The sequence below is a fragment of the Aquarana catesbeiana genome, linkage group LG11 (assembly GCF_042186555.1).
Source record: "Aquarana catesbeiana isolate 2022-GZ linkage group LG11, ASM4218655v1, whole genome shotgun sequence".
Taxonomy (NCBI): domain Eukaryota; kingdom Metazoa; phylum Chordata; class Amphibia; order Anura; family Ranidae; genus Aquarana; species Aquarana catesbeiana.
In genome coordinates, this window is record NC_133334.1 from 223,553,939 (window position 1) to 223,574,118 (window position 20,180).

General features: G+C 43.4%; 1 protein-coding gene across 2 annotated transcripts in view; it reads right to left on the minus strand.

Moving 5' to 3' along the window:
* The window catches only part of LOC141112508 (phospholipase A and acyltransferase 4-like), a 56,397-nt gene that overhangs the window by 19,650 nt on the left and 16,567 nt on the right, over positions 1-20,180 (minus strand). For both annotated transcript variants that reach the window (XM_073605395.1, XM_073605396.1), the window contains exon 3: positions 13,958-14,057. In XM_073605395.1, the coding sequence (XP_073461496.1) occupies positions 13,958-14,057 (100 nt within the window). The remainder of the gene's footprint in view (positions 1-13,957; positions 14,058-20,180) is intronic.

The following is a 20,180-nucleotide window of genomic DNA, read 5'->3' on the forward strand; positions in this document are numbered from 1 at the left end:
TTCATGCAAGACAGCCCAAGAATTTACAGGAACTGGAGGCTTTTTGCCAAGGGGAACGGGCAGCTTTACCATCTGAGAAGATAAAGAGCCTCCCTGAGGAAGTCACGAGGTCACATGATGTAACACGTAGGAATCCCAGCAAGCCATTACACCCAGCAGGCGACACCCTTTGACCCGGTTGTTGACACTGTGGACCGGAAATATCGCACTAGGTGATGGCGGTGAGCCGCCTCACGCTGTGCCATTACTTGCACTATATGCAAAGTGTGCGCTTTTTATTCCAACTATTTTTTATTCCAATAAATTTTTTACTACACTATTGGAGGCCCCCTTGTTTTCCCTTCTCTCTCTTCTTGGCATCATGTCCGGAACCCTGAATTGAGCCCCATGAGGGTTTACCAAGGACATCCATCCACTGCAAGCGAGCCACCACTAGCCAACAGCATCCGGAACAGTCATCCCCATCAGCACTCAGCACTATCTACAGGGCTTTTATTTAAAGTGGAGTTCCACCCACTTTTACAACTCTTCAGTATCCCTCACTAAACTGTGCACTGTAAACAAATTGGATATTTTTAATTTTTTTTTCTCAGCACCTACTGTATATCTGCTGTATTCATCTTTCACTTCCTCCTCCCTGGCCGCGGCCCATCGCATCATTTCCTGTTTGCAATGCCTTCTGGGAAGGGGCGGCAACTTCCTCTGAAACTGCCGTTGCTATGGAAACCTGACCTGAAACCTATTACACTGCTTGTGCTGCACTGAGCATGTGCAAGATCTGAAAGGCTGAGATCCAGGAAGAAATACAGTCTGGCTTCAGATGCCCACACTTAAGATGGCCATGGCCTGCTGTAAGTTTATAAAATAGCAAACTACTGCTATAAACTAACAAAACAGACCTTAGTTTACAGACTAACTTTACCAGAATACATTAAGCTTGTGTATTATAGGGGTATTTTTATTTAAAAAGTATAATTTCGGCCGGAACACCACTTTAACCACTTGCCGACCGCCTAACGTATATATACGTCGGCAGAATGACACGGGCAGGCAGAATCACGTACCTGTACGTGATCTGCCTCCCGCGGGCGGGGGGTCCGATCGGACCCCCCCCCGGTGCCATCGGCGGTCGGCATCTGACTGGGAGCGTCGGGAGGCGAGGGGGAGACCATCCGATCGTGGCCCCCCCCTCGCGATCGCTCCCAGCCAATGGGAATCCTCCTCTGCCTGTGTGTAGTTTCACACAGGCAGAGGATGTGATGTCATCTCTCCTCGGTCTGGCAGTTTCCGTCCAGCGCCGAGGAGAGAAGACATGTAAGTCCACACAACACAAACACACACAGTAGAACATGCCAGGCATACTTTACACCCCCGATCCCCCCCCGATCGCCCCCCGATCCCCCCCCAATCACCCCCCCCCTGTCACAAACTGACATTAGCAGTATTTTTTTTTTTTTTTTCTGATTACTGCATAGTGTCAGTTTGTGACAGTTACAGTGTTAGGGCAGTGAGTATTACCCCCCTTTAGGTCTAGGATACCCCCCTAACCCCCCCTAATAAAGTTTTAACCCCTTGATCACCCCCTGTCACCAGTGTCACTAAGCGATCATTTTTCTGATCGCTGTATTAGTGTCGCTGGTGACGCTAGTTAGAGACGTAAATATTTAGGTTCGCCGTCAGCGTTTTATAGCGACAGGGACCCCCATATACTATCTAATAAAGGTTTTAACCCCTTGATTGCCCCCTAGTTAACCCTTTCACCACTGATCACCGTATAACTGTTACGAGTGACGCTGGTTAGTTCGTTTATTTTTTATAGTGTCAGGGCACCCGCCGTTTATTACCGAATAAAGGTTTAGCCCCCTGATCGCCCGGCGGTGATATGCGTCGCCCCAGGCAGCGTCAGATTAGCGCCAGTACCGCTAACACCCACGCACGCAGCATACGCCTCCCTTAGTGGTATAGTATCTGTACGGATCAATATCTGATCCAATCAGATCTATACTAGCGTCCCCAGCAGTTTAGGGTTCCCGAAAACGCAGTGTTAGCGGGATCAGCCCAGATACCCGCTAGCACCTGCGTTTTGCCCCTCTGCCCGGCCCACCCAAGTGCAGTATCGATCGATCACTGTCACTTACAAAACACTAAACGCATAACTGCAGCGTTCGCATAGTCAGGCCTGATCCCTGCGATCGCTAACAGTTTTTTTGGTAGCGTTTTGGTGAACTGGCAAGCACCAGCCCCAGGCAGCGTCAGATTAGCGCCAGTACCCCTAACACCCACGCACGCACCGTACACCTCCCTTAGTGGTATAGTATCTGATCGGATCAATATCTGATCTGATCAGATCTATACTAGCGTCCCCAGCAGTTTAGGGTTCCCACAAACGCAGTGTTAGCGGGATCAGCCCAGATACCTGCTAGCACCTGCGTTTTGCCCCTCCGCCCGGCCCAGCCCAGCCCACCCAAGTGCAGTATCGATCGATCACTGACACTTACAAAACACTAAACGCATAACTGCAGCGTTCGCAGAGTCAGGCCTGATTCCTGCGATCGCTAACAGTTTTTCTGGTAGCGTTTTGGTGAACTGGCAAGCACCAGCCCCAGGCAGCGTCAGGTTAGCGCCAGTACCGCTAACACCCACGCACGCAGCATACACCTCCCTTAGTGGTATAGTATCTGATCGGATCAATATCTGATCTGATCAGATCTATACTAGCGTCCCCAGCAGTTTAGGGTTCCCACAAACGCAGTGTTAGCGGGATCAGCCCAGATACCTGCTAGCACCTGCGTTTTGCCCCTCCGCCCGGCCCAGCCCAGCCCACCCAAGTGCAGTATCGATCGATCACTGTCACTTACAAAACACTAAACACATAACTGCAGCGTTCGCAGAGTCAGGCCTGATCCTTGCGATCGCTAACAGTTTTTTTGGTAGCGCTTTGGTGAACTGGCAAGCACCAGCGGCCTAGTACACCCCGGTCGTAGTCAAACCAGCACTGCAGTAACACTTGGTGACGTGGCGAGTCCCATAAGTGCAGTTCAAGCTGGTGAGGTGGCAAGCACAAGTAGTGTCCCGCTGCCACCAAGAAGACGAACATAGGCCCGTCGTGCCCATAGTGCCCTTCCTGCTGCATTCGCCAATCCTAATTGGGAACCCACCGCTTCTGCAGCGCCCGTACTTCCCCCATTCACATCCCCAATCAAATGCAGTCGGCTGCATGAGAGGCATTTTCTTTATGTCCTCCCGAGTACCCCTACCCAACGAACCCCCCCAAAAAAGATGTCGTGTCTGCAGCAAGCGCGGATATAGACGTGACACCCGCTATTATTGTCCCTCCTGTCCTGACAATCCTGGTCTTTGCATTGGTGAATATTTTGAACGCTACCATGCACTAGTTGAGTATTAGCGTAGGGTACAGCATTTCACAGACTAGGACACACTTTCACAGGGTCTCCCAAGATGCCATCGCATTTTGAGAGACCCGAACCTGGAACCGGTTACAGTTATAAAAGTTAGTTACAAAAAAAAGTGTAAAAAAAAAAAAAAAACACATACAAAAATATAAAATAAAAAAAAAATAGTTGTCGTTTTATTGTTCTTTCTCTCTCTATTCTCTCTCTCTATTGTTCTGTTCTTTTTTACTGTATTCTATTCTGCAATGTTTTATTGTTATTATGTTTTATCATGTTTGCTTTTCAGGTATGCAATTTTTTATACCTTACCGTTTACTGTGCTTTATTGTTAACCATTTTTTTGTCTTCAGGTACGCCATTCACGACTTTGAGTGGTTATACCAGAATGATGCCTGCAGGTTTAGGTATCATCTTGGTATCATTCTTTTCAGCCAGCGGTCGGCTTTCATGTAAAAGCAATCCTAGCGGCTAATTAGCCTCTAGACTGCTTTTACAAGCAGTGGGAGGGAATGCCCCTCCCCCCCAACGTCTTCCGTGTTTTTCTCTGGCTCTCCTGTCTCAACAGGGAACCTGAAAATGCAGCCGGTAATTCAGCCAGCTGACCATAGAGCTGATCAGAGACCAGAGTGGCTCCAAACATCTCTATGGCCTAAGAAACCGGAAGCTACGAGCATTTTATGACTTAGATTTCGCCGGATGTAAACAGCGCCATTGGGAAATTGGGAAAGCATTTTATCACACCGATCTTGGTGTGGTCAGATGCTTTGAGGGCAGAGGAGAAATCTAGGGTCTAATAGACCCCAATTTTTGCAAAAAAGAGTACCTGTCACTACCTATTGCTATGATAGGGGATATTTACATTCCCTGAGATAACAATAAAAATGATTAAAAAAAAAAAAAAAATGAAAGGAACAGTTTAAAAATAAGATAAAAAAATAATAATAATAAAGAAAAAAAAAAAAAAAAAAGCACCCCTGTCCCCCCTGCTCTCGCGCTAAGGCGAACGCAAGCGTCGGTCTGGCGTCAAATGTAAACAGCAATTGCACCATGCATGTGAGGTATCGCCGCGAAGGTCAGATCGAGGGCAGTAAGTTTAGCAGTAGACCTCCTCTGTAAATCTAAAGTGGTAACCTGTAAAGGCTTTTAAAGGCTTTTAAAAATGTATTTAGTTTGTCGCCACTGCACGTTTGTGCGCAATTTTAAAGCATGTCATGTTTGGTATCCATGTACTCGGCCTAAGATCATCTTTTTTATTTCATCAAACATTTGGGCAATATAGTGTGTTTTAGTGCATTAAAATGTAAAAAAGTGTGTTTTTTCCCCAAAAAATGCGTTTGAAAAATCGCTGCGCAAATACTGTGTGAAAAAAAAAAATGAAACACCCACCATTTTAATCTGTAGGGCATTTGCTTTAAAAAAAATATATAATGTTTGGGGGTTCAAAGTAATTTTCTTGCAAAAAAAAATTATTTTTTTATGTAAACAATAAGTGTCAGAAAGGGCTTTGTCTTCAAGTGGTTAGAAGTGTGGGTGATGTGTGACATAAGCTTCTAGATGTTGTGCATAAAATGCCAGGACAGTTCAAAACCCCCCCAAATGACCCCATTTTGGAAAGTAGACACCCCAAGCTATTTGCTGAGAGTCATGTTGAGTCCATGGAATAATTTATATTGTGACACAAGTTGCGGGAAAGAGACAATTTTTTATTTTTTTTATTTTTTTTTGCGCAAAGTTGTCACTAAATGATATATTGCTCAAACATGTCATGGGAATATGTGAAATTACACCCCAAAATACATTCTGCTGCTTCTCCTGAGTATGGGGATACCACATGTGTGGGACTTTTTGGGAGCCTAGCCGCGTACGGGACCCCGAAAACCAAGCACCGCCTTCAGGCTTTCTAAGGCCGTAAATTTTTGATTTCACTCTTCACTGCCTATCACAGTTTCGGAGGCCATGGAATGCCCAGGTGGCAAAAAAACCCCCCAAATGACCCCATTTTGGAAAGTAGACACCCCAAGCTATTTGATGAGAGGTATAGTGAGTATTTTGCAGACCTCACTTTTTGTCACAAAGTTTTGAAAATTGAAAAAAGAAAAAAAAAAAATTTTTTTTCTCGTCTTTCTTTATTTTCAAAAACAAATGAGAGCTGCAAAATACTCACCATGCCTCTCAGCAAATAGCTTGGGGTGTCTACTTTCCAAAATGGGGTCATTTGGGGGGGGTTTGTGCCACCTGGGCATTCCATGGCCTCCGAAACTGTGATAGGCAGTGAGGAGTAAAATCAAAAATGTACGCCCTTAGAAATCCTGAAGGCAGTGATTGGTTTTCGGGGTCCCGTACGCGGCTAGGCTCCCAAAAAGTCCCACACATGTGGTATCCCCATACTCAGGAGAAGCAGCTAAATGTATTTTGGGGTGCAATTCCACATATGCCCATGGCCTGTGTGAGCAATATATCATTTAGTGACAACTTTGTGCAAAAAAAAAAAAAAAAAAAAAAAAAAAATTTGTCACTTTCCCGCAACTTGTGTCAAAATATAAAACATTCCATGGACTCAACATGCCTCAAAGCAAATAGCTTGGGGTGTCTACTTTCCAAAATGGGGTCATTTGGGGGGGTTTTATGTCATCTGGGCATTTTATGGCCTTCAAAACTGTGATAGGTAGTGAGGAGTAAAATCAAAAATGTACGCCCTTAGAAATCCTGAAGGCAGTGATTGGTTTTCGGGGCCCCGTACGCGGCTAGGCTCCCAAAAAGTCTCACACATGTGGTATCCCCATACTCAGGAGAAGCAGCTAAATGTATTTTGGGGTGCAATTCCACATATGCCCATGGCCTGTGTGAGCAATATATCATTTAGTGACAACTTTTTGTAATTTTTTTTTTTTGTCATTGTTCAATCACTTGGGACAAAAAAAATGAATATTCAATGGGCTCAACATGCCTCTCAGCAAATTCCTTGGGGTGTCTACTTTCCAAAATGGGGTCATTTGTGGGGGTTTTGTACTGCCCTGCCATTTTAGCACCTCAAGAAACGACATAGGCAGTCATAAATTAAAGGCTGTGTAAATTCCAGAAAATGTACCCTAGTTTGTAGACGCTATAACTTTTGCGCAAACCAATAAATATACACTTATTGACATTTTTTTTTACCAAAGACATGTGGCCGAATACATTTTGGCCTAAATGTATGACTAAAATTGAGTTTATTGGATTTTTTTTTAGAACAAAAAGTAGAAAATATCATTTTTTTTCAAAATTTTCGGTCTTTTTCCGTGTATAGCGCAAAAAATAAAAACGGCAGAGGTGATCAAATACTATCAAAAGAAAGCTCTATTTGTGGGAAGAAAAGGACGCAAATTTCGTTTGGGTACAGCATTGCATGACCGCGCAATTAGCAGTTAAAGCGACGCAGTGCCGAATTGTAAAAAGTGCTCTGGTCAGGAAGGGGGTAAAACCTTCCGGGGCTGAAGTGGTTAAGCCCCTTAAAGTAAGGGCACTGTGAGCACGGATGCATGAAGATTTCTGCACAGATATTTTTTCACATTTTTATTACAAGCATGAAAAGAACTTTCATTATTAATTATTAGCATGGTTGATGATATATTTCCTGCTTCATTCACTTTCACCAATGAACTTTTGTTTTTTATCTATTCATTATCATGTTATGATCCATGTATGACACCTTTTTTCACTATTGGACATTTTACTCATCGGATGCATTTATTTACTAGCATCATGTGGTGACCTAGTGTGTATTACACGTCACACATATGATACACTTTTTTATATAATTTTCCCTGTGTTTTTTGCAAAATCATTTATTCACTGATTCTTAGTTTTGCGGTGGTTGTGTACACTATACATTTTGCAGCATTACACTTTAGTGGGATTACACGTCAGTATATTTATTGAGTAGTAGCGCAGAGGTCCTTTTAATTTTATTATTTCATCCACAAATACCACAAAAGACTTCAAGCTGTCATTGATGTTAAAGGGGGCAATACTTGGTATTAAGGACTGTGGTATGTAAACTTTTGATCAGGGTCATTTGGGTAGTTTCTGTTGTCATTATGATTTAAAAAGAGTAAACACAGTTGATTGATAATAAATGGCTTCAGCCAAACACTAACCCTTAGTGAGATAAAAGTTTGTGTTATCGTTCATATTTTCTGAAAAATGTCCAAGAAATCATAAATTCTGCCAGGGTATGTAAACTTATCAGCACAACTGTATACACAGGGCCGTCTTTAATGCGGGGCAAAAGGGCAGTTTCCCAGGGCCCAAAGCAACTGCCCCTTGAGCCCATGCTGCCCGCAAATATTCTTCCAGTGTAGCGGGTGCAGCCGATTCCCCGCTTGCTCTCCTGGCCGGTTGAGTGTGACAGGGGAGAGGCAAGCTGTGAGCTGTATGTGCCGAAGCCCGCTCGTCCCACTTTTCCCTATGTCAGCACCAGAGTGGCTGTTACAGGAAATGAGGAAGAGCAGCTCAGTGTTCCCCCACACGCCCCCCCCCCCTTCTCCGGTCAGCAGGGCTAAGATGAAAGACACAGAGCGGGCTGTGTCTCCTTCACCCTTCTCCTGTCAGCAGCAGAATTAATAAAGCAGTGGCTGGACCAAAGCAGCTTACAGAGGGGGACATTGTGAGTGAGTTACAGGAATCAGTGAGCAGTAATGTGCAGTAACTTCTAGCAGCCAATCGGTGAGTGGTAATGTGTGCAGTAACTTCTAGCAACCCAATCAGTGAGCGGTGATGGTGTGCAGTAATCTCTAGCAACCGAGTCAGTGAGCGGAAATGGGGTGCAGTAATCTCTAGCAACCCAATCAGTGGATTGTAATGTGTGCAGTAATCTCTAGCAACCATTGGGTGAGTGGTAATTTGTGCATTAATCTCTAGCAACCCAATCAGTGAGCGGTAATGTGTGCAGTAACTTCTAGCAACCATTGGGCAAGTGGTAATGTGTGCAGTAACTTCTAGAAACCCAATCAGTGAGCAGTAATGTGTGCAGTAACCTCTAGCAATCCAATCAGTGAGCGGTAATGATGTGCAGTAACCTCTACCAACCCACTGAGTGAGCAGTAATGGTGTGCAGTAATCTCTAGCAACCCAATCAGTGAGCGGTAATGTGTGCAGTAACTTCTAGCAACCCAATCAGTGAGCGGTAATGGTGTACAGTAACCTCTAGCAACCAATGGGTGAGTTGTCATGTGTGCAGTAACTTATAGAAACTCAGTGAGCGGTAATGATGTGCAGTAACCTCTAGCAACCCAATCAATGAGTGGTAATCGCATGGCAGCAACTCAATGTATTTAGGCATCTAGACATGGTGAAGACTACTTGCTAAAGTTCAAACTGAGCATTAGAATGGGTAAGAAAAGGGATTTAAGTGACTTTGAATGTGGCATGGTTGTTGGCGCCAGACGGCTGATCTGCGTATTTTAAAAACTGCTGATCTATTCGGATTTTCATGCACAAGCAGAAAATGGCCAGAAAAAGAGAAAATATCCTGTCGTCAGAAGGGGGCCACCGGGTGATTGACGAAGGAGCTACATCGGGGGACACTATTTTTTATTTTTTAATAAAGGACTTGTCAAAAACTGTCTGTGTTTTTATTATTTTTTGGCACTTCTTTGGTGAATGGGTACTGGTACTATATACCCAATACCGATTCACATGGGGGCCCCCTTGTTAAAGGGCGCTTCCAGAATCTGATAAGCTCCCCACCCGCAGACCCCGACAACCACAGCCCGGGGCTGTCAGGAAGAGGCCCTTGTCCCCATCAACATGGGGACAAGATGCTTTGGGGTGGGGGGCGCAGAGCCTCCCTGCCCCAAAGCAATCACCACCACCCCATCTTGAGGGCATGGGGTCTGGTATGGCTCAGGAGGGGGTGGGGGGGGCTCCCTTGCCCCCCCCTCCTCCTTTCTTGACTCGCCGGGCTGCATGCTCAAACAATGGTCTGGTATGGATTTTGGGAGGGACCCCACGCCTTTTTATTTATTTTATTTTTTGACGTGGGGTTCTCCTTAAAACCCACACGAGACCTGAAGAGCCTGGAATGGACTGGGGGGACCCCACAGCATTTTTTTTTCTACATTTTTCTATTACCGGCTATTTAAATGTCATTTCATGCATTTTTCTTCTTTAGAAATGTCATTCTTATTGCAGCCTATTTTATACATGCTACAGAAGCGTCATTTTTATTGTTTCACTTAAAATGGGAACCCCACTTTAAGTGAAACAATAAAAATGAAAAATTCCTTTAAATATAGTGCCTGGGGATCCCCTTAGTCTGTCTGCAAAGTGGCGCATGTGTGGCATGAATAACACATGCTACAGCAAAAATGAAACTTGTAAAGAAAAAAAAAAAAAATGACTCAAATGACATTTAGCCACCCTGGCGGTATGATTATGTCAGATTTTTATATCTCAAAACTGTACATTGTTTTGCATAGAAATTTGACGTTTTATATTGTAGGCCTGTAATTCTTAGTAATAACCCACTTAAATCTGTCCAAACAAGAGTCTAGTAGACATCCCGGGTATGTTAAAGTTTGAAACACAAAATCATAAATTATAATAAATAACTATAAATAATTATAAAAATATAATAATAATAATAATAATAATAATAATAATAATAATAATTTCCCCACGATTCACTATCGCTCAATTCTGCAAATGTTCCAATTTACTATCGCTGTTTTCTAGCTGGTCTAAAACTGCTTTTGACGTAAAGGGACACTTTTTGGTTGCCATGGATAATCTCAAGTTTCCAGGCAGAAAGACCCGTATATATAGTATAAAAGTGCATGCAGGGCATTGGAAAAAGCACTAGGGACAAAAGGGATGTGAAATGATTTCATACAGTAATGTAATCTGTAAGATTACAGTGTACTGTATGTGTTATGAATTTTGTACTTTTTGAATTTGCCATCAGGCTCCTCCCCCATGCTTCACGGCGCTCGCAGGGAATGGAGCCCGGCACACAGAGGTATTGGGCGGAGGACACAGCCCACAGACACAGCGGGGGGACATCGCAGGATCCTGGGGACAAGGTAAGTAACCTGGACCAGGATCCTTAGATGCAATCCAGAGTGTGGCTTTGGGTTACTGCTAATGGTAGTGAAATTTAATCCAGGATTACCGCCAGGGAGGTTAAATTGACTCACGGTTACAAATCCTGGGACCCAGCTATTTAAAAAAAAAAAGAAAGAAAAAAACTGCATGCCCCCCCCCCCCAGTCCATACCAGGCCCTTCATGTCTGGTATGAATTCTAAGGGGAGACCCAGGCCAAAACAAAAAAAACGGCATGGGGTCCCCCCCAAAATCCATAACAGACCCTTATCCGGGCACGCAGCTCAGCAGGTCAGGAAAGGGGGGGCAAGCACCCCCCTCCTGAACCATACCAGGCCACATGCCCTCAACATGGGGGGGTGGGTGCTTTGGGACGGGGGGGGCATGGGGACAAGGACCTCTTCTCGACAACCCTGGGCTGTGGTTGTTGGGATCTGCGGGCGGGGGCTTATCGGAATCTGGAAGCCCCCTTTGACAAGGTGGCCCCCAGAACTTGCCCCCCTATGTGAATGGGTAGGGGTACATCGTACCCCTACCCATTCACCAAAAAAGTGTCAAAAAGTAATAACAACAAGAAACTGTTTTTTGACAAGTGCTTTATTAAAGTGGTTGTACACCCTGTACAACCACTTTTACCTACAGGTAAGCCTATATTAAGGCTTACCTGTAGGTGCTGGAAATATCTCCGAAACCTCCATGGTTTCGGAGATATTTACAAAAAAGCTGAGCACCGATGACTACAGCGCATGCACACTTTAGAAAGGGCACATTATGCCATTTCTAATAGGGGTCATGCCGTGACTGGCATGCGCGGGAGTGACGTCACGTGGCTCCGGCCCGTCACAGAGCCGGAGTTCGCGGCCCCCGGAAGGAAGAGGGGCGAAGATGGACGCTGCCTGCTAGTGGGGACAACGGTGACATTGGAGGCTTCGGTTTCAGGTAAGTGACACATAATGGGCTACTATGCGATGCATAGTAGCCCATTATGCTTTACCTTTTTCAGGGAAATAAAGAGGAAGTAAAACCCACCAGGGTTTACTTCCTCTTAAAAAAATAAAAAAAAATAGTGTCCCTCGATGTAAATCCATCGTCAATCACGACGCCCACCGAACCCGGAAAATAGAAAGAAAAAAAAAAAAACACTCTGCCTCCTGGGACTGCCCCCTTCTGACATCACACAACGCAGTTTTTTTAAACAATTTTCTATTGCCGGGTGATTGCCAGCATTGTTTTCTTTACATTCATCTGTCAATGGGGAAGCCCGCTGACAGATGACTGGTTGTTAAGTTGTAAAGTTAATATTTTCTTGTTTCTTAGTATGTTAAACATAAAGGGGTTCATTTACTAAAGGCAAATATACTGTGTACTTGCTCCAGAGTTTAGTATATGATAGACCTGAATGCATATTGCTATGGTGCTAAAGGACAGTGTTCAAAAAACATTATCCATTAATAGATACTTACTGGCATACAAAGAAACACTGGAATTGATTAACTAACTGGAGAGTACAAAATCTGGTGCAGCTCTGCATAAAAACCAATCAGCTTCCAGTTTTTTTTTTTTGTAAAAGCTTTATTTGAAAAGCTGAAGTTAGAAGCCCATTGGCTACCATGCACAGTTGCAGCAGATTTGCACTATCCAGTTTTAGTAAAACAACCCCATTATGTCTATTGAAAAATAACATTTTCCAAATCTTAGAAGTGATAAATTCATTTTGCTAAAATTAATTCACAAGTTTTTTTCTTTTTTTCCAGTCCATCAATGTAAAATCAAATCTAATAAATCCCTGCCCTGCTACTTACTGTATGTAAATACTTAAAGGAGCCCTGTATAGCGTGACTGACATCTGGTGGAAATGTTCATTGGTTGGAGCGGTGGAGAAGTTTTTTTTTCAACTAAAGGCGCAGTATTGCTGTAATTCTGGTGAGTGCACCCCCAAAGGGAAGAATTCCTTCACCTGGTGAAGTCTATGGTGGAAGTTGTTCTCTACAGATCACAGCAAAAGCTAAAATTGATCTCCTCCGTTTCCATCTTTCTCACATATGAACTATATATGAGAGCTTGTCTTTTTATTCATATTTGACAAGAGCGCTGCTGCAATATTTTAAAGGACTGTATGGTTTAGATTTTTTATAGTATTGCATTTATATTTATGTTTTACATATTAAGTGGCTGCTTTATAGAGTGTATTTATATTGTTGCACATATAACTACTAGGGCGTCATAGAAATTTTCGCCCAGGGCGCGGAGCGATGCTTTTTTAGGTGGGCCAGTTTAAGCATCTTTACAGTTATCTGTATGTAAATACTGTTATTGGCACATGCAAACCGGAACGGTTGTCAGTTGCAGATCCAGAGGACAGATGTTACAAAAGCTGCTAGCAGCTTAACCAGAATTTCAATTCCCTGGGCCTGATTAAAGACTGACTTACCTACTAGCCCTAACTAAAGGTGGTACTACTTCAGAATGCCTGTTTGATTACAGTGTTCATGTAGTGACTTTGTCCCTAGTAAACTGTCACCCAGACATAACTTTAACACCTGGGCAGCTTTATTCTGGAAATACTGGCTACACCTTGGAAGATTAGGTTCTAGTCTGTCCATCAAGGCTTCCACACTTTACTACAGGTCATGAAATGTGACGGGGGGGGGACATATTTTTTTTCAAAGGATGGTCAATGTTATATCACCCCAGGTTTGGTTCCAGTTGAGCTCTAGACGGATTGTGAAGCTATTTATTTATTCACAGACAGTTAGTAATTGCTATAAAAAAAGAAAAACGGTGAAGAGAAAAATATTGGAGGTGCCAATACTTGGTTTTAAAGGTGCAGGCTGCAAGGTTGTCATCATCTGTTAATTTTTATTGCTGTACGGGACCCTATTGGGGACTTTTTGCCTCATTATGTCTGCCTTTGACAGCAGGATAAGAAATCAGAGGAATGTCAAAGAGGCTAGAGGGGACTAAAAGACACCCCCCCCCCCCCCATGGGACTGCAGAGACCCTTCTGAAGGTTCTTTCTCACTTCCCCTACATTTTTTCTCTCTCCGTAGGTAATTGAAGCATTCTGGAATAGTTTGGTTGGTTGAAAAGGATGTGTCACTTGCAATTCCATGGTTATCATAGACAGTAAGATAGATAGTAACGATAGAGAGAGGTTCTTGCCCTTCCACCTTTAAAAAATTAAAAAAGTTACCTATTGTGTCCCCACTAAAAAGATGAGCTATCACTGTCCCAACATAAAATGAAGAAAGACCTATTCAATGGGGACTGTAAAAAAACGTGATAAAGTCTCTAGCCCCTCCCTTAAAATCTTAAAAAAAAAGTTTGGGTTGGAATAAGCTTTAAAAAGTAACAGACGTACAAACAAATGTATATTAAAAATAAATGTATGAGAAAAATACTGTTTAAAACATTCATAGTAAAAAAAGTAAAAGACCAGATCTGTATATTCATGTATTCTCACCTGTTAAATGTACAACATATCCATTTCCAACATACACACCCCAATGCTGATAGGCTACACGATGAAATTCAATCAAATCTCCAGGCTTTGGTTCAGGACCCTGTGAAAACGTTGAAGCATGTTAGACCATATTAAATCATAGAGGTATGCAATATTAGGCAAACTAAAACTAAACTGTATGGTTTCAGTCTATGCCACCTATTTTAATTATGCATTACCAGGGGAGAAGCAATAGCCGCCAGACCTCGCAACTGACCTGATTCCTAAGGAGTTTTCCTGGATTTCATAAAATGACCTAAGCTGGTCAATACACCCAAATGTTGGGATCTTGTACAAGTTATGTTTCATCAATAACCAAATTTGTAATAATCTTGAGGGCAAAGGCAAAGATCTCTCCTCTACTCCTGCTCCAATGATGGCTGTAAACATTAGCATTTTCCATAAATTTTGGTTTGACTGATAGTGATCTCAGGAACACATTGGGGTTGATTTACTAAAGGCAAATAGACTGTGCACTTTGCAGTTGCTTTCTGCAAGTGTGGTTGAGCCAAAGCTTAGTAAATGATACCCAATCACATGCAAGGAAAATTTAAAAAACAGCATTTTTGCTTGCACATGATTGGATGATGGAAGTCAGCTGAACTTCTGCTCATTTACTAAGCTCTGGAGCAAAGTGCACAGTCTATTTGCCTTTAGTAAATTAACCCCATAGTGAGAACGCATCTCCCCAGTGGTGACATCGATAAATAAAATCTGACAGGAATTCTAACCTTCCCCCCTTAATCTAAGACTAAAATGTTTTTACTGGAGAGGCACTTAAAGGATAAGTTTATCTTTTCCAGAAAATAGCATTTACAGCTAAGGGGCCCCAGTAGATAGTGCCTAAAAAAAGTATTCATACCCCTGGAAATTTTTCACATTTTGTCATGTTACAACCAAAAACGTAAATGTATTTTATTGGGATTTTATTTGATAGACCAACACAAAGTGGCACATAATTGTGAAGAGGAAGGAAAATGATAAATGGTTTTCAACGTTTTTTAAAAATAAATATCTGAAAAGTGTGGTCAGCATTTGTATTCAGCCCCCTTTACCCTGATACCCCTAACTAAAATCTAGTGGAACCAATTGCCTCCAGAAGTCACCTAATTAGTAAATAGAGTCCACCTGTGTGTAATTTAATCTCAGTATAAATACAGCTGTTCCGTGAAGCCCTCAGAGGTTTGTTAGAGAACCTTAGTGAACAAACAGCATCATGAAGGCCAAGGAACACACTAGACAGGTCAGGGATAACGTTGTGGAGAAATTTAAAGCAGGGTTAGGTCATAAAAAAATATCCCAAGCTTTGAACATTTCACAGAGCACTGTTGGATCCATCATCCGAAAGTGGAAAGAGTATGGCACAACTGCAAACCTACCAAGACATGGCTGTCCACTTAAACTGACAGGCCAGGCAAGGAGAGCATTAATCAGAAAAGCAGCTAAAATGCCCGTGGTACAGCCAGGTGGGAGAATCTTTCCACAGGACAACTATTAGTCGTACACTCCACAAATCTGGCCTTTATGGACAAGTGGCAAAGTGGGAAGATGGATGGAGCCAAATACAGGGCAATCTTAAAAGAAAACCAGTTCGAGTCTGCAAAAGACTTGAGAATGGGACAGAGGTTCACCTTCCAGCAGGACAATGACCCTAAACATACAGCCAGAGCTAAAATGCAATGGTTTAGATCAAAGCATATTCATGTGTTAGAATGACCCAGTCAAAGTCAAGACCTAAATCCAATTGAGAATCTGTGGCAAGACTTGAAAATTCCTTCCAATCTGATAGAGCTTGAGCTATTTTGCAAAGAAGAATGGGCAAAAATGTCACTCTAGATGTGCAAAGCTGGTAGAGACATCCCCAAAAAGACTTGCAGCTGTAATTGTAGCGAAAGGTGGTTCTACAAATTATTGACTCAGGGGGGGCTGAATACTAATGCACCCCACACTTCACAATTCAGTGCCACTTTGTGTTGGTCTATCACATAAAACCCCAATAAAATACACTTACATTTTTTGGTTGTAACATGACAAAATGTGGAAAATGTCAAGGGGTATGAATAATTTTTCAAGGCCTTGTATCATAAAAACACTGTGCAGCTGTGTTTAGAAGATTAAGCCTGACCGGAGAACTCATCCTAGCAACAAGCCAGGACATGGAGGTTGCTAACTAAGAGTTTTTCGCTCAGGCTTCCATGCGGAGGGGGGCAAATGGCCTACAGGTATGACAATAAAATTCATGAACATTTTATAAAGCTTTATATAACTGCACAGTTTAAATACCTACTGGAACATGTTGACTGCGTTGGCTATTTTCCATAAAAGTTTAATTTTTAGAGCAATGACTCATGTGAGTATAATCAACTCTCCTTGAGAAGTATATATTATAGACTAGGTGGGGTTTCCATAGCCTTGGTGTTTTATGAGGTATTGAGAAAATTACATGGCAGTCTACATGACAGCTTGTGGTATAAGGGACTCTTCAATGGGATGTATTGCTGCTCTCATTTGGTAAAGCAAGATGAAGCAGAATATCAAGCTGCAGGATATGGACCCCCCCGGGACAATTATACCTGTCCCGGTGGTGGTTCACCTGGAGCAGCTCTTCTGAGGAACAAAACAGATATTGTTTAGGAAAGGATCAGAGCAAAAAAGGAAGACTAATGCCGCGTACACACGGTCGGACTTTTCAGCTACAAAAGTCCGACAGCCCATCCGACAGACTTTCGACGCACTTTTGGCAGACTTGCGGCGGACTTTTTAACGAACGGACTTGCCTACATACGATCACACAAAAGTCCGACGGATTCATACGTGATGACGTACACCGGACTAAAATAAGGAAGTTGATAGCCAGTAGCCAATAGCTGCCCTAGCATGGGTTTTTGTCCGTTGGACTAGCATACAGACGAGCGGATTTCTGGGTATGGCGTAGTTACGACGTAAAGATTTGAAGCATGTTTCAAATCTAAAGTCCGTCTGATTTGCGGCTGGAAAAGTCAGCTGAAAGTCTGAGGAAGCCCACACACGATCGAATTGTCCGCCGGATTTGGTCCGTCGGCGTCCGTCTGACTTTTGTAGACGAAAAGTCCAACCGTGTGTACGCGGCATAAGAGAGGATGCAGGGGAGGGAAGCGGAGCCATTCCCAAAAAAAGAAAGATAAAATGTGAAGGGATTTTTAATCTAAGTGGAGAGGAACTGACAGAATCAGAAAAAATTACATTAAATCAAGGTTTAAAATATGCTCCCAAAAAATGCATTAACAAATTTCAGATGTTCAAAAATCTGTCAGGAGGTTAGGTATAAAATGACATTTCCTATCTAATCCTACTAACACTTATACTTATAACACAGCAAATGACACAAATAAAGGAACCAGTTTGAGGAACACTTCTTTATTTAATCCCCCCTGCAAACCTGTACCCAGCATCAGTGTTTAAAGATTTAGTTTGCAGGACTTACAATGAGTCCTTTTTAAAAATGAACAACAAAAGAACATACTAGAGGGTATAGAGTCATTATGTGCAAGGAAAAACGTAATTATTTGGCCAGCCGCTAAGGGAGGGGGAATTGTTCTTTTTAAAAAACAGGACTATTTAGATCAGATGGATTGCCTTCTATCTGATAGGGATACTTATACCATTCTCAAAAGGGATCCTACAAATATGTAAAGGCCTCTTTCACACGAGTGATCTGTATGTCCGTTTTTCATCCTTCCGTTTTCGGATGAAAAACGGACATACATGTATCCCTATGGAGCGTCGGATGTCAGCGGTGACATGTCCGCTGACATCCGACCCGCTCCGATGCGAAAAGTGTAACAGAGGAAAATCCTACTTTTCCATCCGTTTTCGGATCGGATCGGGTGACGACGGACACTACGGTCCGTCATCATCCGATCCCCCCCATAGGGGAGAGCGGCGCTCTGACAGGTCCGTCACTGCACAGTGTGCAGCGATGGACCTGTCATCTTTCTGCTCAGCGGGGATCGGCGGAGTGATCCCCGCTGAGCAAGCGGGTGTTCACGGGGCGGATCATCACTGATCCGCCCCGTGTGAAAGAGCCCTAAGAGATTACTAAATAATATTATTATTCAGGATAGGCACAGAAAGAGGATTCTAAATAAAAAAAGAGCTCCACCAGGAGTGTCCACCAGGTCGCCCTTAGTTAGTGGGATAGATTCCCTTAGCTCGCAAATAGGGAAGTTTATAGACTTTTTTTCTTCAACCCTTAGTAACCAGAACCCCAGCTTTTTTGAAAAACTCTGTTCAAATTATCAATGAAATCTCACAATGGAGTATTGAGGATGACATCATGCTAGTAACAGCAGACGTCTCCTCTCTTTATATTATGCCACACGAGTTGGGTTATCAGACGGCAAAATATTTCCTGACTAGCGATCAGTCTTTGAATACCCCTACTTTGGATTTTATTCTGCAACGTTTACCATCGTTTTAACGGCGTTATTCGGCCAATAGCGGGACGGTTTTAACCCCTGCTAGCGGCCGAAAAAGAGTTAAAACCGCCCACAAAGCGCCGCTGCAGCGGTTTGCAGCGCTGCCCCATTGTTTTTAATGGGACGCTCCTATAGCGCTGCAAAGATGCGGCTTGCAGGACTTTTTTGACCGTCCTGCAAGTGCATCGCTCCAGTGTGAAAGCCCTCAGGGCTTTCACATTGGAGTGAAATGAGCGGCTCTTTTAGTGCCCTCTGAGTTCTCAGTTCTCACTGTCAACATTGGGCAGATATACATCTGCCACAATGTTGAATCACGGAGGAACCCCTGGGGACTTCTCCGGGAACCCCGGTTGAGAAACACTGCTTTAGAATCACATTAAGGGTGTGCATTAGGAACCTTGATAAAATTGCTCAGATTTGTAAAATGCTTTTGAAATACTTGCTATAGCTGATGCCCTAAAGACTAACATTTACAGTTTAAGATTAACAAATACCTATTTGCTTAGAGTCTAGCATACGTCCCTCTTTCTGTACTTTGACCATGCTGAGCATATGCTTTAAAAAACACGTACTGCCCTAAGCAAGAATTGAAAAAACAACATTTCTTTGCTTTTATATGTTTTTCATGAGAAGCCTCGTGGCGGACTGCAAACAGTTCTGAACAATTTTTAGAGTAAAGCCTGGTACACACTTCGTTTTTTGGGTTGAACAAAAAAAATATGTCAGCTCCGGTTGGAGCCGCTGTACTAACTATCCGATGTTAGTACAGCGATCTCCACCCACTGAGCTGTTGTGTTCTGACAGGGGGACAGCCCCCCCACCAGAACACTCGGATCAGCACTCTCAGCCATTGTCTGAGAGCGCTGATTGGGAGCCGGTCGGCTGATGGTTTTCCAGCATGTTCGTCCAACAGAGGCCAGCTTCTGTCAGACCAGCTGGTGTACACATGGGCCGAATGTAGCACAAGTTTTCACGGGGCTTTAAACCCGTGTGTACAGGGCTTTAATCCCGGTAAACTCTGCCAGTTGGGTTGAATGAAAGAAAAAGTGACAAGCGATGTTGGTGCAGCAATTTTGCCCAATGTGTTATTGTATTCTGCCCCCCCCCCCCACTACCAGAATGCCAGCCAATGTTTGCAAGTGCTGATCAAATGCTAGTTTACCAGTATGTCCCTTTGACAGAAAACGGTCGTTAGAATGGCCTCTGTCAGACAGACTGCTGTATACACTCACCAAAGTCAGCTGGTTCCTGCTGAACTGGCCAATTTTCGGACAGTGTGTACTCAGCTCAAGTCTGTCCCAATAAAAAGGATTAGGACAGGCTGAGTATCTTCTCATTAACATAAACTGCAGAAGGTAAGCTTCTAAATCTTTAAAGGTGAAGTTTAGCTAAAAGATAAACCTGTCCCTATAGCTTTACATTACTTACCTGTAGAGTTCCACGTTGTGCCGGTGTCTTGCCGAGAAAGTTCCCCCGGCGGATAAGAACTCCCCTGTACAGCACAAGCGCAGCGCTTGCGCAGTACAAACTACTAGGAGCCGCCGAAGATGAAAATCTTCAATCAGCTGTACACAGCGCCTGCGCCATAGGTCCAGGTTCAAGCCCCACCATCCAAGTGGACCTAGAGGGGGAATAAAAAAGTACAGAGCGCAGCGAGGCCGTGCCCGAAGCGTGGCGAGTGAAGCGAGCCCGCGAGGGGCCCTCTTACAGGTGCCGTGTACAGCTGA